The 15,860-nt window shown below is 34.3% G+C and overlaps 1 protein-coding gene across 1 annotated transcript in view; it reads right to left on the reverse strand.

Moving 5' to 3' along the window:
- Positions 1-2,734: 2,734 nt before the first annotated feature.
- The window catches only part of SMARCA5 (SNF2 related chromatin remodeling ATPase 5), a 40,537-nt gene continuing 27,411 nt past the window's right edge, over positions 2,735-15,860 (reverse strand). Inside the window, exons 13-24 of the mRNA XM_028102260.2 lie at positions 15,698-15,850; positions 14,166-14,298; positions 11,506-11,654; positions 11,188-11,307; positions 10,249-10,359; positions 9,402-9,515; positions 9,104-9,226; positions 8,206-8,338; positions 7,481-7,599; positions 6,763-6,975; positions 4,724-4,831; positions 2,735-3,996 (exon numbers count right to left, since the gene is read on the reverse strand). Of these exons, the coding sequence (XP_027958061.1) occupies positions 3,931-3,996; positions 4,724-4,831; positions 6,763-6,975; positions 7,481-7,599; positions 8,206-8,338; positions 9,104-9,226; positions 9,402-9,515; positions 10,249-10,359; positions 11,188-11,307; positions 11,506-11,654; positions 14,166-14,298; positions 15,698-15,850 (1,542 nt within the window). The 3' untranslated portion in view covers positions 2,735-3,930. The remainder of the gene's footprint in view (positions 3,997-4,723; positions 4,832-6,762; positions 6,976-7,480; positions 7,600-8,205; positions 8,339-9,103; positions 9,227-9,401; positions 9,516-10,248; positions 10,360-11,187; positions 11,308-11,505; positions 11,655-14,165; positions 14,299-15,697; positions 15,851-15,860) is intronic.

The raw sequence follows: 15,860 nt of genomic DNA on the forward strand, positions 1-15,860 counted from the left end.
GTGGAAAAAGTAACTGCAGTCGGGGTGGAGGGAAAAACTAGAAGTGGGGTCTGAAGTTATGACTAAGCTGCTACAATCTCATAAAACTTCACTGAATAAGGAGTTGCTTACATGAGCAAAGAAAGTGGCTTCTTGAGATGGAATCTACTGACGAGGATGCTGTGAAGACTCCTGAAATGACAAAGAACTTGGCCTATCCCATCAACTTAATAAAGCAGCAGCGGAGTTTGAGAAGATAGACTCCAATTTTGAAAGCACTTCTAATGTGGGTAAAATGCTATTAAAAAGCACTGCCTGCTACAGAGAAATCTTTCACGGGAGGAAGAAATCTTTCATGTGGCAAACTTCATTAAGAAACTGCCACAGCCACCCCGACCTTCAGCAACCACCATTCTGAGCAGTCAGCAGCTATCAACATTGAGCAAGACCCTCCACCAGCGAAAAGATTACAACTTGCTGAAAGCTCAGGTGAAGGTATTTTTAGCAATAAAGTATTAAGGTATTGCTTTTTTAGACTACAATGGTATTACACCACAGTGTAACTTTTATATGCACTGGGAAACCAACATAGCCATTTGACTCACTTTATCGCAATATTCACTTTATTGCAGGGGTCTGGAACTGAACCCCCATTATCTCTGAGGTCTGCCTTTATACTGAAATAGGTTACACTATTTTATAAAGAGCTGTTCCTTCCTTGAAAATGGTCCTAGGAATCAGGTCACAGACTGTCATACGCCTAAAGCAAGTCCATCATTTTGCACTTGATTCAACCTCTTCAGACTGTTTCAGCTTGAGACCGCCCACTGAATTGCCCACAAAAATACTAACAAAGGTGTCAAGGGCTGGCAGCTCCTCAGAAATGGAATTTATAAATATTCCTTAAAATAGCACTAAACCCATCTATTACTCTAAGGACATGCAGATCTTTAAAAAGTATATTTTCTTTTTATAATATTTAAAAGCATAATTCTAATTGGAAAAAAGTTGAAACTACTAAAATTGGTTGTTAGATACCAAAAACTGGCCAATATATTGCTACTTCTCATTCATCAATCTCCCTTAACTAAACATAGAGTAACCTGTAAAGGCATTTAGAGGTCCATAAATGCAACTATCCCAAATTAGGACTGCTTAGTTCAGATTCCGTAAGTAAATAAAACTAACACTGTAATGAGCATATGCAAGCACTGCTATAAAATTAACCACACTTTGTCTACTATATAAATTTGTAATGTCCTAAATTTTTTTTTTAATTTTGAGAGAGAATGCGAGTGAGCAGGGGGGAGGGGCAGAGAGAGAAGCAGGCTCCCGGCTGAGCTGGGAGCCCGATGTGGGACTCAATCCCAGGACCCTGGGATCATGACCTGAGACAAAGGCAGACGCTTAACCAACTGAGCCACCCAGGCACCCTGAAATGTCCTAAATTTTTAAAAGGTTTGCCATTGGAAAAACTTCCATTATCTCTTTTCTCCAAGGTTCTGATTATTTAAAATATTGAAGTTGAAAGTAATGATTATATTTTATTAGTTTTACCTGGATATCTTCCCAAGGGAATATAACCTTTCCAACAAATAATATAAAACCTTAATTATTAAATGAAATATTCTGGGGGCACCTGGGTGGCTGAGTAGTTAAGCGTCTGCCTTCAGCTGAGGTCATGGTCCCAAGGTCCTGGGATCGAACCCCACATCAGGCTCCCTGCTCAGTGGGAAGCCTGCTTCCTCTCTCACTCCCCCTGCTTGTGTTTCCTGTCAAATAAATAAATATTAAAAAAAAAAAATCTGGGTAATAGATTACTGTGACCTTGGTCACCCATGTGAACTACCTAGTCTCTTCTAGGTTGCCTTTAGGCACTATTCTACCTATTTTTGGATACCTAGCTCTTCAACTGAAAATTGAGGGTTATCAATTAAAAACTCGTTTCCAATTTTGAATCTATCTCCTCTACCACTTCCCTCTTTTGAAAGTTACTTTTAGCTAATTTTTCCTTCTCTTAATTAGCAATACAATCGGAATCATGGCTCTATTCTTAAATATGCAATAACTTCCTAACCCGTGGAAAAGAAGTGTCTCATACTTGGGCTAATTACAATGCTGAATTTGGATATTTTTCTTTCATGCTTTTTTCAACTGTTTCCCTTTACATGTTTCTATTTTAGTCCCTGAGCCCTCAAGGGCTAAGCACTATACTTGATTCCTTTAACACATTCCCACTCTCTGTTTTCCCACTCCTACTCCGAATCCCCCACCCCAACCAGATGGTATTAGTCTGTTTCTTTTCCTCTTGAAAACATTTCTTTGGTGACTTCCATAGTTTTCTTCAGCCTTATGGTTTTCCAAGTAGTTTGTCCAAAATTAGGCCACTCCTCTTAAGAATGATAGCGCTTTTCATGAAAAAGTACCATTTCCTCAAATTCTGAATACATTAGACCCACAACTGTTTCCAGAATCCAAGGTTAAAACGAGGTCAATTTGGGGGGAGAACAGAAACTCATAATTTACCATAAACACTCGATTTTGCTTGACACAGCAACAACTCCACATTTTGCAAAAGTAAGCAGTATTAGTAATACTTTAGAAATCAGCATTATACATAAAAATCTCAATTATGTGTGGGCTGACAACAATGACAAATGATAGAAATTTTAGAAGAAATCTAAGGTAAAGAGATAATGTCCTCAGGGGGGGAAAATCAAATAAGAAAATTAAAGAAATGGAAAGAAAAGACCACTTTAGGATTATAAAAGTTATATTTATTCACGATGCTACATTTATTGCATTCCCTTAGAAAAATGGAGAACTGTTTATGTACCCAATTTGCACATATAAAACTTTATACAAATTATGTGTAGCACATAAAGGCCTCTGGTACAGCTAAAATCCTGACACTACAATTTGGGTAATCCTGCTTCAGGGTCTCCAGTTTATCAAGTCTGTTCATAGAAAATAAAAACTGGTATTATACTCAATCTTGCCGTTCACACTTAGAAATTATTTTAAAATATAAAAATTTCAATTACTCTAAAAACTCAAGGTAAACTGGAAGGGGACACACATTCTGTTACCAATTTCAATTTAACAGTATGACAAATCCATACTCTGTTTTGGCTGGGTCTTTTTAAAAAACAAAAAACCACCTTAGTTTTGACATTATCTTTCTAAGTTGTGGCTGCTTCGAGAAGGTAATTTGTCAAAACATTTACCAAACAATAAAAAATAATATTCCTTTTACAAAATAGTACAGTAACACTTTAAGGAACCAGAAAATACTAAATGTCTTTGGCTATACAACTAAAAGGTCAGTCTTCCAACAGAATAGGGCATATTCACACCTCAGAACCAACTACAGAAACAGAAAGCATAACAGAAATATGCATAGAATTTAATGATAATTTGTCTTGCCTTTTGTTCCATTCTACCCATGTAATAATCAAGGAGAATGCAATTTACATAATCTTCCCAGATGAGACTCTATATATCACTACAAAGATACCCAAATTTCTGCAAAGGCAAAGTGAATTAAAACAATTACACAACTAAGTGAAGACCAAAGGGACAAATGTTATTTGCTATTTTTTTTAGCTGTTTCCTTGTTTTTTAAGCTTTGAGTGTAGAAATTATAGCTGATAAACAAAAAGTCACAATCTTCACAAATGGAACTATAACAGAAAAATAAATCAAATGAAACATTTATTAATAAATGAAGCCTGTTTTATTACTTCAAGTGTTAATGATAAAAAAAATTTCAGCACAGCTGTTGCATTTAAAAAAGTGAAACTACATACTATGTTTCTAAGCTCAGTAAACAGATGAACCTGATGTCTTTGAATGACATTAACAATTGAGCATTGTACAGTACATCTTATGAAGACCCGTAAATTAAAGAACTACTGGTTTAAAGTTAGTGATTATGAAACAAATACGTATTCATAGTTTCAGCTTCTTTTTTCTTCCTCGACCATCAGGTGCTCCATCCATTTTACGTTTCTGTGTCTACAAATGAACAGAAGGATTCCATCACAAGACTAGTATTAAAGGTAAAATATATGGACTCTTCTACTTTACTAATAACTGCTACACAGTAACAAGTATTAGACTTTCTTACCCAGAATAATCTTAATTCTCCAAGTTCTTATCTACTCCTTTTACAAACACAAAAACTTTAATGCCAATGAAATAATTTGTAATAATCAATACCCCAAACAAGTATAACATGCCCTCATACCAAAAGAAAGCAGTACTAATTATTTTATGGGGTTTTACATAAATACCAGACATTACTCAGGCATTCATTTACTCATGACTTTCTAAATTACTACTAAATAAAAAGACGACTTTTTCTCCCTCCTAAAATACCTGTTTTCACATTGCTAAGGTATCACTGGGACAATAAACTAAATCGTAGAAGTCAGTAAAGGTTGTAAAGCCACTGCTTTCCTATTATTTCTTTACATAGTCTAATTTATACCTTGCAGTCTGCTCCCAAGGTCAAGTATAGCATTCACAAAACATACCTTCCCAGATTTTCACGAATCCCCAAATTATGGAATACCATCAAAACGGGATATTCCCCACACGATGCAATCAAATTTAATTTATACTTTTAAAAGCAACTCAAGGCTGCATTTACAAAAAAGACTAACACATCAATGATAGCCAAGTAACGTTCAAACTCTTACAAGTCTTCCAAGAAAATATTTACATATTCATGAATACTTACCGAAGGTTTTGGTCCTCTCTTCTTTTTCTCTGCCTTCTCCTTTTCTTCTAGTTCCATGTTTTCTCTTTCAATCAAGGTAATTAAGGTGTTACACCTCCTCTGGAGCTCCTAAATTGTAAAGATAAATTTATATGGTAAACATGTATTTTCCACCTACAAGTTTTCAGGATACCTAGGTTTTAAAATTGTAACACTTTAATAGTGTAGTATGTAATTATACATTCCCCCACAGATAAAATCTAGAACAGCCAAAAGAACTGATTTTCATATATAATCCATGCTATGAGGATAAAGATATCAATGTTTTTACTTCATTATTTAAAATCATATTGTTATTTATGTCTTCTTAAATCCTTCCTTCCCTTACAAATTCAAGCAGTGAAAATAAACAATATATGCTACACTGCTCCTTGGTACCTATGCCTGAGAACTAGCCTATATATCCAAAACTGTAATATAAGCACACCTATTTCAGGGTCAAAATCAACCAGAACTTCACTAAAGTGTATATCCTCTTTCCCTTTAAAGCACAGGTACTAGAATCACGGTAGTCAGCGTACCAAATGCCAGCTTTCCCAACCGTGGAAAAGTAGCTGAGATCTACATCATCTCTCTAGCAATCTACAACCCTCTGTGGGGGTTGTAGAACGTGTAGTGTAGCAGCAGTATATAACTCTGAAAACAACAGAAGGCCTTTTGCATCATTGCTGACTATTTACTTTTGTAAACAAAATAGTTTTCTTGTAAAAACACACAAACCACAACAAAATCATTTAAAAATACTGTTACAGAAGACACCATACAAGGTTTAGAAATATTTGCAATATAATCTAAAGCTAGAAGGTAATAAAGTTCTGTACTTAACAGGTAAACTGAGGCACACATGCCAGAATGTGGTACAGATGTGCTAAGGTCTCAATACTCTTGGCTCTAAGGCAAGAGTATTTATCAGAAGGGGCCATTCACATACAATCATTTCTTATGTGTGCTCTAACATGAAACATGTTTGGAAATAACTGTTTTAGACCATGGTATTGTACTGGTAAATCAACGTGATACTGCGTTTTGTTTCACTCACTACAAAATCATTATTAGCTATATAAATTGTTCCCACTTAAAGACAGAACATAGAGCTGTAGCAACTGAATCATTCTATCCTCAAATTTTATTTATAATGCAACATTTCCCAAACAAGGATACAAACAGTAGCCACTGTTAATGTTCAGTGAAAAATAATCCTTCAGTGGTCAAACATGAAAAGACTGTGTACTGTCCCCAATCTTGAAGAGTGACAACATACTTTAAATACACTGAGAGAAAAATCTCACTATATAAAATGTTTAAACTTTGCCCATCCCAGTATATCCCAAACTTAAGACTACAAAACATTTTGGGCATTATCATCCTAAAGAACACAAGATGGAAGTTAAAAGCTTCAAAATGGTAAAATACATAATAAAAAAAGGCAATTCATCGAAGCTAAACTTTCCTGAATTAGAACTTTAGGTCATTAGGAATGGAACTTGCTTATCAGAAATACTCTGGTATTGAAAATAAAGTGTTTTACTACATCAAGCTATTTTAAAATAATCCAGACAGGCAAATGTCTGAATATGAGTTCTTTCTTCATAGAAATGTGTTCATTTATAAAACCAAAATTATCTGAAAAATACAAGTTTTAAATTATGATCATCACATTCAAAAGGTGAAACTGGTGATGTTTCCTATTTAGAACCTGATTAAAGTAAAAAAACTAGTCCTTATCCTATGTAGTTATGTTAAAAGTTATGTGATATTAAAAGAGGATGGAACCAAGAAATTTTAAGTTATCCATGATATTAGATTTTTAACTGTAGATGAGAACTGTTTTCTAAGGAACTGATTTAACCCATGATACTTATAGTATCGTAACAAAAATATACTCCAAAGATGGGGTAAAACCACAATTTTCTCTTAGTAAGTTACCTACCTTCAAGAATATTAAGCAATACTTACTCTGAACTGTTTGCTACATTACACAGAAAGGCCCAGGGACTCACCATTGCAGTTCTGGACTTAAGAAACCAGTCAAATCTGAACTGAGGAGAGTTGCGAATACACTGTCGTAATTCATCATAAACATTTTCTTTGTCGAATCCAAGTTTGTGAAGCATACAAATTAGGAAACGATCCTCTTCTTCAGTGTAGTTTTTCCCTTTGTTAGTACCATATGATATTCTCAGCTGATGAAAAGGTGCTTTGTACCGTCCAATCTATCAAGTAAAATTTTATATAAAATATAAATCCTATATAATCTTATTTCAAACTTAGCTTTAGTAAAATTAGCTAAAAATGTTCCATTCCAAATCAGAATTTTCTATCCAAAGCACCTCAATCGCATTATATGACCTTTGCTGTGAAAACAACTTCATAGTCTTTATTATTCTAAAGAGAAATACAGGCTCAGACTTTGTAGGAAAAAGCTAATCATAGGGACCTCTGACCCAAATATATCAACTGAAGTACTAAGGTAAATTCTGTTGAGAATACGTATAACAACTGAATACTGTTCTCTGAAGAAAATCTTCATTTTAAACCATTTCATTTCCTTTTATTATTAACATATCATGTATTATTTGTTTCAGGAATACAGGTCTGTGATTCATCAGTCTTACACAATACACAGCATTCATTTCCTTTTAAAAAGTTACTTTAACTCGCATATTCTCAGATAGGACTTATATCACTAACTACCATATTTATTAATATACAAAGTACCTTCGTATCAAGTGCTTTTTTGATACTAATTCTTCTTTGAATTCTTGCCTCTCCTCTTTCAATCTGAGCCATAATCTTCTCTATGTCCTGGAGTTCATTGCATCTTTCCCAGAATACAGCTGGTAAAAGAGTAAAAATTGGACAGATGGGGCAAGTGGATGAAATGGGGAAAATATAAATAATTTATCATAAATAATTTGCTAAGGATTAAGAAATGTTTCCATTTCTCTCACGTCTAATACTACAAATAAGTCAATTATTTAATTTCTCAGTTTCCTTAACTGTAAAAAAAAAAATGAGATGAACTGGATGATTTAAGTATCCCCCAACTCTTAAATTTCTGTTCTTGAATTCTAAGCACGCTCATCACCGCACAACTACCTCTTCACTTGACAATCCAAGTGATTTCAGGAAATAGACAGGCACATAGTACTTGAGAAGTTATAGAAAAAAATAAAATGAAAGCACAATTATTCAGTGACCTATTCTTATTTTCTTAGCAATAGCCAGTTAGCTAGGGTAAAAAAAAAAAAAATAGTAACAACTATGCCATTTTAAAAAAGAACATTTTCCAACTCAGTTTTTTAAAAACACAAAAAATAAGGACCTAAAAGTGGTGGCAAAATTTAGCTTATCAAAACATAATTCAGAATAAAATCTGAACTCAATAGCTCTCCAAAAACCTGAGAACATTCTTGTATCTATTAAAATAATAAAAGAATTACCTGAATACTCAATAACTTCTTCCGGAGTTTTTCCTTCTACTTCTCTTGCTATGTTTTCAATATCATCACGACCCCACTTCTCATTAGCTTTGATAAACTGATTAAAATCTCTCTTATTCCAATTGGTAAATCCCTTCAAGGCAATGGAAACAAAACATTTAACAGCACACTGAACATGGATAAGATGCTATTACACTTACCAATATTTCTAAAGTATTAGAAAATTTTCAATTACTCTTAGGTTTTAAGTTCTTTTTAAAAGTGGTAGCTTTTCATTCACCTAACATGTGCATTTTCAGCAATACATCACATATTGCTTACATAACCAAACAATTAAATCTCAGTGGAAGAGCTTAAGTAAGGAATGCTGCATGAAAAAGTAACATTTTTGCTGAACTCTGAAGGAATAGCAGGAGTTTGCAAACAGCAATAAACATCATAAGACTGAAGAGCAAAGATGTATCAAGTGGGAAAATGGAAGAAAAATAAAACTTCAAAAATAGGTTAAGGCCAGATTCTAAAAGACCCTGATTAAACTATAAAGACTGTTAAACAAAAGAGTACCAAACAGAGACGTGTAATTAAGAACAGTAACTTAGTACTGTTCCAATGCGGAAGAGTCACAGGAAAAAAAAATGAATACCAGAAGAAAGGTAATCAAAAGGATATCCACTCTACCAAGGCTGGTACAAATCTATAAAATCTATTCAACTACCTCAACAACTACTGACAAATCAAAATGTAGCATATACCCATATGCTCATGCTTTATCATTTCCAATTACTTCACTTTCTAAAGAAAAAACTTGTAATTCTTTGTATACCCCAACATGACCTAAACACAGTACCTTACAAAGTAATGGTTACTAAATTTTATTTTGAATAAAGACTCTATATACCTGTGTTAGAAGCTTCTCTTTTTCCTCTAACTCTTCGTCATTAAGGGGTTCAGCTTCATCAATTTTAAGCTGTTCTTCTTTTTGTGCCTGTGCTGCATTTGGTAGGTCAGGATTTCGAGGCACCTAAAAAAATATTTTTTTATGTCATCCATCAGCAGATTTTAGGAATTATGTGTTGAACTAAATTCTTAATCAACCAAATGATATTTTACACGTTTTAATAGAACCATGAAAAAACAAAACAAAAATTTGTTTTAAACTTAAACCAGATTAGTATGAACAGTGTTATTCCCATTACCTTGTACCCAATAGTTTTTCTGTAATAGAGAATTTCTTTTTCCAATAATTCAAATAAACGTGGAGGAAAGAACTGGAAATCCTGAACATTAGGTTGTTTTGGAGGTCGAGGAGCCTAGAGAAAAAAAACAGTTATCATCCATAAAAAAGAAATTCTTTTGCTTTTCCATAAACTATGATGGCCAATTCTCCAAGCAACTGAATCTATCATTAATAATGAACATGAGGGGCGCCTAGGTGGCTCAGATTGTTAAGCGTCTGCCTTCAGCTCAGGTTATGATCCCAGGGTCCTGGGATCAAGCCCTGCATCGGGCTCCTGGCTCGGGGGGGGGGGGGGGGGGGGAGAGACTGCTTCTCCCTCTCCCTCTGCCTCTCCCCCTGCTCATACTCTATCTCTGTGTCTCAAATGAATAAATAAAATCTTAAAAAAAAAAAATAATGAACATTAATCAAACTTTAAATGCATATATTCACAACTAGTTTTTATAAAACATTTTAACAAAAACTGAAGGAAATACACCGTAAGAAGCCACAAAAGATTCTAATTCTCAATCTGATTTAACTGTAAGAATATAAGAAAAAAAGGGACGCCTGGGTGGCTCAGTCGATTAAGTGTATGCCTTCAGTTTAGGTCATGATCCCAGGGTCGTGGGATCGAGTCCTGCACTGGGCTCCTCGATCAGGAGGGAGCCTGCTTCTACCTCTGCCTGCCGCTCCCCCCACTTGTGTGCTCTCTCTCCCCCGCCTCGCAAATTTTTAAAAATTAAAATCTTAAAAAAAAAATAGAATATAAGAAAAAAAATTTACATTTCGATATTTTTGGATACTTTATTGCTCTATCAACTCACCTTGGGTGCTTTGGGTTCACTGACACGAAGAGCTTCCCTAAAATAGGCATCAACAGCATAGTTGGCTTTTCTTTCTCGTTTAGGTGGCTCAATCCACTCTGTGAATGCAATCTAGCATATGGGAAACAATGCATATCACCAACTTTGATTATTTACAGTCGCAAATCTTAGGTGAACACAACTCACTGTGTACATCATTACAAATGTTGTTTGTAAACAGTGAGATATTCATTAGATCCTGGACTATAAGCTCTACGAGGCTGGGACTATGCTACTTTGCTCAAAACTATGTAATTTATACATAGGACAGTGTCTAGTGAATAGCACAGATATACAGCAAGTATTTCTTAACCAAATGGAGAACATTTGGGAGTTGGGGGGGGCGACCTACAGAATATATGCTATAACCCAAACTAGCAGAAAAATATAGATACGTATTTAGCCTAGAAAAAATTCAGAGGATATACAAGCCTAAATGTTACCAGAAAAAACACTGAGTAGAACTATTTTTTTTCTTCCAACTTGTAGGTATTTCCTAAGTTCTCTACATACTAACAAATATTACTTAAGAAACTAGAAAGTTTTTTCCCTTTAATTATTACCATTCAATTCTGTTTAAAAAAAAAAATCTAGTAAGGTTGTGGCAATTTTTTTGCCAATTATTTTAATTTTCAAAGATTCCAATTATAAATCACCCCACACAATATATTTCAACTATAAATGTATACAGTAAGCCTCATTGCAGAAATTTTGAAAACATTTCAGAGTTTACTAACTGAAAATTCGACATTACATGTAAAAGTGAAAATAATTTAGATGTGAATATACAGAAATGACTGCGTTGAGACAAATTTACAAGGCATTACACCTAACACTTAAAATTCCAAGTTTCAAGTAAAATAAAGTCTTCAAGTAACCAAAATGTCTTTCAAAAATTACCTTTTGTTTTTCTCTATAATCCTCTCCTTCAAAGTTATAAACACTCGACTCTGTATCCATTGTAAAGTTTCTAAGTGAGCTTTCACCCATCTTGGAGAGCTTTTCATTCATCTCTGCAGTCTACGGGAAAAAAACACCCTATTAGATTGAGAATAAAAAAACAAACAAACAAAAAAACTTGAGAACTGTAGTTAAAATAAGTTAGGCTTTGCAGTACATAAAAGCTTTTTTTGGTTCACCTAACAAGTATTTCCTCAAACAGTCCTGATTTAAAACATGTTATGTATTAAAAACATTATCATTTAACCTATTCCTCACCTTCTTTGCACCTCTTTCCAAAATACCATCAATATCCTCATCAGTAATCTCACTTTCTTTTGAAGCAAATACATGTGTTGCCCCATGTCTAATCATTTGAAGCATTTCATCTTTCCCAATTTTGTTCAGATTCTGATCCACAAGCCTTCCTGAAAAAAAAAATTGTATAATGTTAATCGAACAACATCTGTCTTACTGAAAACTTGGAACTTTAAATGTTAGATGTAATACCATGTATTTTGCCTCAAGCATCAATCATTCTGATAATTTTCATTTTCACATAAAACAATGTCGGATTCTTAGCTGTAAGCTTTGAAATATTCTAAAGTTAATCTATCACATAATGAAGCCTACTGTATACCATCTCAATAAAATGTATTCTTGAATGGGCTGAATAATAGCAGAAGTTGGGATGTTTGAAAATAAAAATTATTAGCAAGATTTTTTAAAGTATCAACAGATGAGATCATTATAAAGACAAGAAGTTTCTGATAAGCAGAAAGACATTAATACTAATACTCCATCAGCTTTTTCTTAGAAAAGTACAAAAAACAAGACAAAAAGGTGAAGTACAAAAAAACCTTCATATTACCAAGCTTTAGCTAAGGACTGAAATATACATCAATTTCTGAAAATTTCCTAATCTTAAGAACTGAAACTCTTATTTTGATCATAGAAGACATTCAGCCTAAGAAAACTAAGATCTTCAATTGGTAGGAATTTGGCCAACCCTGTAATTTGTGTTTTCAAAAATACAGGAATCAAAACAAACAACCAAAATACCATAAAGAATTATTTCTACCCTAAAGGGCCATTCACATAAACTTATATAAAGCTTCAATTTTTGTATTCCAACCAACTTGTATGACTTTCAAAGTTAGGATTTATCTTTAGAACGTTTCTTTGGTTTGAAAGCAATCTCACTGCTATCAAAATGTTCTCAGTCTTAATTGAAACTACTTCCCCATTGGACAGAGGAGGAGCTATTCAGACATAAAGCGGTTCTATGATTTCTCACTGTTTTTAATTACATCCCTTACACTCCACAACAGTAATGCAAAGGTATACACCTAAGGCTTGCTATTTGACTAATGCCCACAAAGCTATTAGCACAAAATTTGGCTCTAAAGTTTGCCCCGCCCCCACCCCAGGGTGCCTAGGTGGCTCAGATGTTAAGCGTCTGCCTTCGGCTCAGGTCATGATCCCAGGGTCCTGGGATTGAGTCCCGCATCGGGATCCCTGCTCCTTTGGAGCCTGCTTCTCCCTCTGCTTCTCTCTCTCTCTCTCTCATGAACAAATAAAATCTTTAAAATAAATAAATAAATATATAATAAAATTTGCCCCCCAAAACCAAAAAACTAAGTAAAAAAACTCAGCTTTTCTAAATTGATTATAAATTAATTTTCATTCTTTTTTTTTAAAAGTGTTTCACAGATGAGAATAATTAAAAATATTACAAGGCAAATGTTTTTCTAAGAATGCGAGGGAGAAAAGAACTAGCCATTACATCAACATGAGAAACCTTTCTGTTTGGCAGGCTCCAGAGACTTTCATAAGTAAACACTTCCCTCTAATAGTTAATATAGTTCTTGGTCTTAGATGAGTCACTTCCTAGCTACATGAATGGTAAACAAGTGACTTGCCTCTACTTCTCATGCCAACCTCAAGCTGGATAAAGGAGATAATGGATGCAAAGTATTTAGTACCTTGCTTGGCACAAAGTAAGCACTTGATAATAAGTAATTATTAATAAAAACTAACAATAAGCCATCATTTATTTCACATATTTAGAGATGTGGCTAACACTATGGTTGGCATTAACAGAATATGAAAGAAATGTAACATTCCCTTACTTACCTGGAAATTAAAAGCCGGTTAACAAAATGAAGTCACACAATATGAATCATCAGCGAACAATATTAACAGTGTATCTCTCCTTATAAACAGATTAAAAGTACATGCTCATAATGCAAATTTGAGAATAAAGAAACGATTATAAGCCTGAGGTTATTGAGGATTCCCACTCTCACCCTGTAGTCCTATTTACATAAATGTTTATTCTGGGTCTCCCCTCTCACTAAATTATAAACTCCATGAGGATAAGAACATTTGTTGCTTTCTTTCACCATTGTATTCTCAGCACTAAGAACAATGCCTCACATCTGGTGGCTGTTCAGTAAATAGCTGCAGACTAGAAAAAAAAAATAACATCAGATTCTTTGTTTCATTTTTATTTCTTCATTTTACCCCAGAATAATTAATAGAGTACTTTTCAGTACATGTAAATTATACTCACCACAGCTCTATTTAATATGTACCACACTGAATGCTGGGTATTTTATATACATTGCCCCCTTTAATCCTTAATAATACTAAACTTTATTTCTCTTTATCCCCATTTAACAGATGAGGAAACAGGCTTAGATGGTATAAAAGAACTGCTACTGCTGACTGGCAAAGCCAATATGCAAACTTCAACCTTCCTGAGCCCATACCTATCCTCTTATTAAAACTAAAACTTACTATTTTCTGGAATATGAATATTGTTCAGGCTGCCAGCTTGATTCCATAGATGCTCAATAACAAGAACCTCCTAAAAAATCTAGGAAAAAAAATTTGTTAATCCAACTCAGTAAATTTTTTAAAGTTCTAAGGCTCACCTTGTTGAATGACTATTGAATCCAGTCTGAGTTTCATCTCAGCACGTTCCACTATTCTTTCTTCCACAGTGTTATCAGTTATAAAGCGGAATACTCTAACAGTCTTGGTTTGTCCAATTCTATGTGCTCGGTCCTAGGCAAATTACCATGTTATTTTAAATACAGTTAAAAATTACGTAAGTAACATGACTGTGTATACTGAAAAGCAAAATTAAAATATTCTCAAGTGTGGAAGTTCTTAATGTAACAAAACTATCCTAAAAATAAATTGGTATTAGATTAGTATTTCCTAGATTCTCAAAGTTTCTCCATTTCAATCAAATTAATTGGTTATCAAAGGATAACTTCTAGGAGGTATGGAACACAACAGATGCTGAATCCGTGAGAAACTATCTGGTTACTTTCGCTAGATTATACTGATATAAATTTCACATGTTTCCAGGGGCGCCTGGGTGGCTCAGTCCGTTGAACATCCAACTCTTGATTTCCGCTCAGGTCATGATCTCAGGGTTCTGAGACCAAACCCCGCATCCCTTTCCCCTCTGCTCCTCCCCTGGCTCCCGCTCTCACATAAAATCTTAAAAATAAGTAAATAATAAAATTCACGTCTCCAAATAAGAAAGACAAATTATAATTAAGTTGGATGATAAGGTTTTTTTTTTTAATCTTTCTTAGGTTTAAATTCAAATTGTTTTTCTACCTAAATCATATACAAATTTTCGCTGCTATTAGGGAAAGAAGTGACATAAATAAAAGAACTCCACAAATATAAATATCCTAGTCTTTAAATTCACCCAAATAACTACATACAAGTAGTCAAATTAATTTGAATTCCATTTCTGTTTAAGTTCACAAAACACATTCTTAAAAACATCCCTATTTGTAACTGATCAATTTTCCTCAACCACCCTTATACAGGATAGGATAAAAGCAACCAACGCCAGAGTTATGGTCAACAATACCATGGGTCAAGTCATTAACAGTATCAAACTTAAGAATTTGTAAGTTTTCATATTAATCTACAGATCATAAATTTTCTCAACCTAAGAATGATCTTCCTGTTCTAGCCAAAGAACTCCCACACAGGGGTATAAATTTTAAGCATCCAACGTGGTAGGAAGGTTTGTAGCCCACCAAACCTGTTTCCCTTTCCTCCTAAGGCACAACTATACTATAATTTGCCAATTCCCTTGCACCCAGTTACGCTATGTGATTAAGTGCTGGCCAATGATTGTGACTTTCAGGTCTGACCCATAAACAATTTCCTAGGCCATCCTCAACTCTATCCCCCTTCTGCCATCAGGATGCACAGGATACAGCTAGACTCCAAGGTTCTAAGATATGGCAAAGCTGTGAGATAGACATATCCTGCTTTAGATGAGAGATCACCTACAAAACACCCTCTCTGAATTATTAGGTCAGAGAAAAAACTCTACTGGGTTACGTCACTGACATATGCAGACCATTAGCTTGCTCTAATGAAAATATTAAGCTCTAAGAAAATATTAAGAATATATTTACTGTTCTCTTACCATAGCCTGGAGATCTACTTGGGGATTCCAATCTGAATCATACAAAATTACTACATCAGCAGTAGCAAGATTAATGCCAAGACCACCAGCACGTGTGCTTAACATGAAAACAAACTTTGTGCTGTTTGGCTCATTGTATGCATTGATGGACTCCTATAGATAT

The sequence above is a fragment of the Eumetopias jubatus genome, unplaced genomic scaffold (assembly GCF_037043125.1).
Source record: "Eumetopias jubatus isolate StellerSeaLion01/CBP00866 unplaced genomic scaffold, mEumJub1_p1.0 scaffold_2, whole genome shotgun sequence".
Lineage (NCBI taxonomy): Eukaryota > Metazoa > Chordata > Mammalia > Carnivora > Otariidae > Eumetopias > Eumetopias jubatus.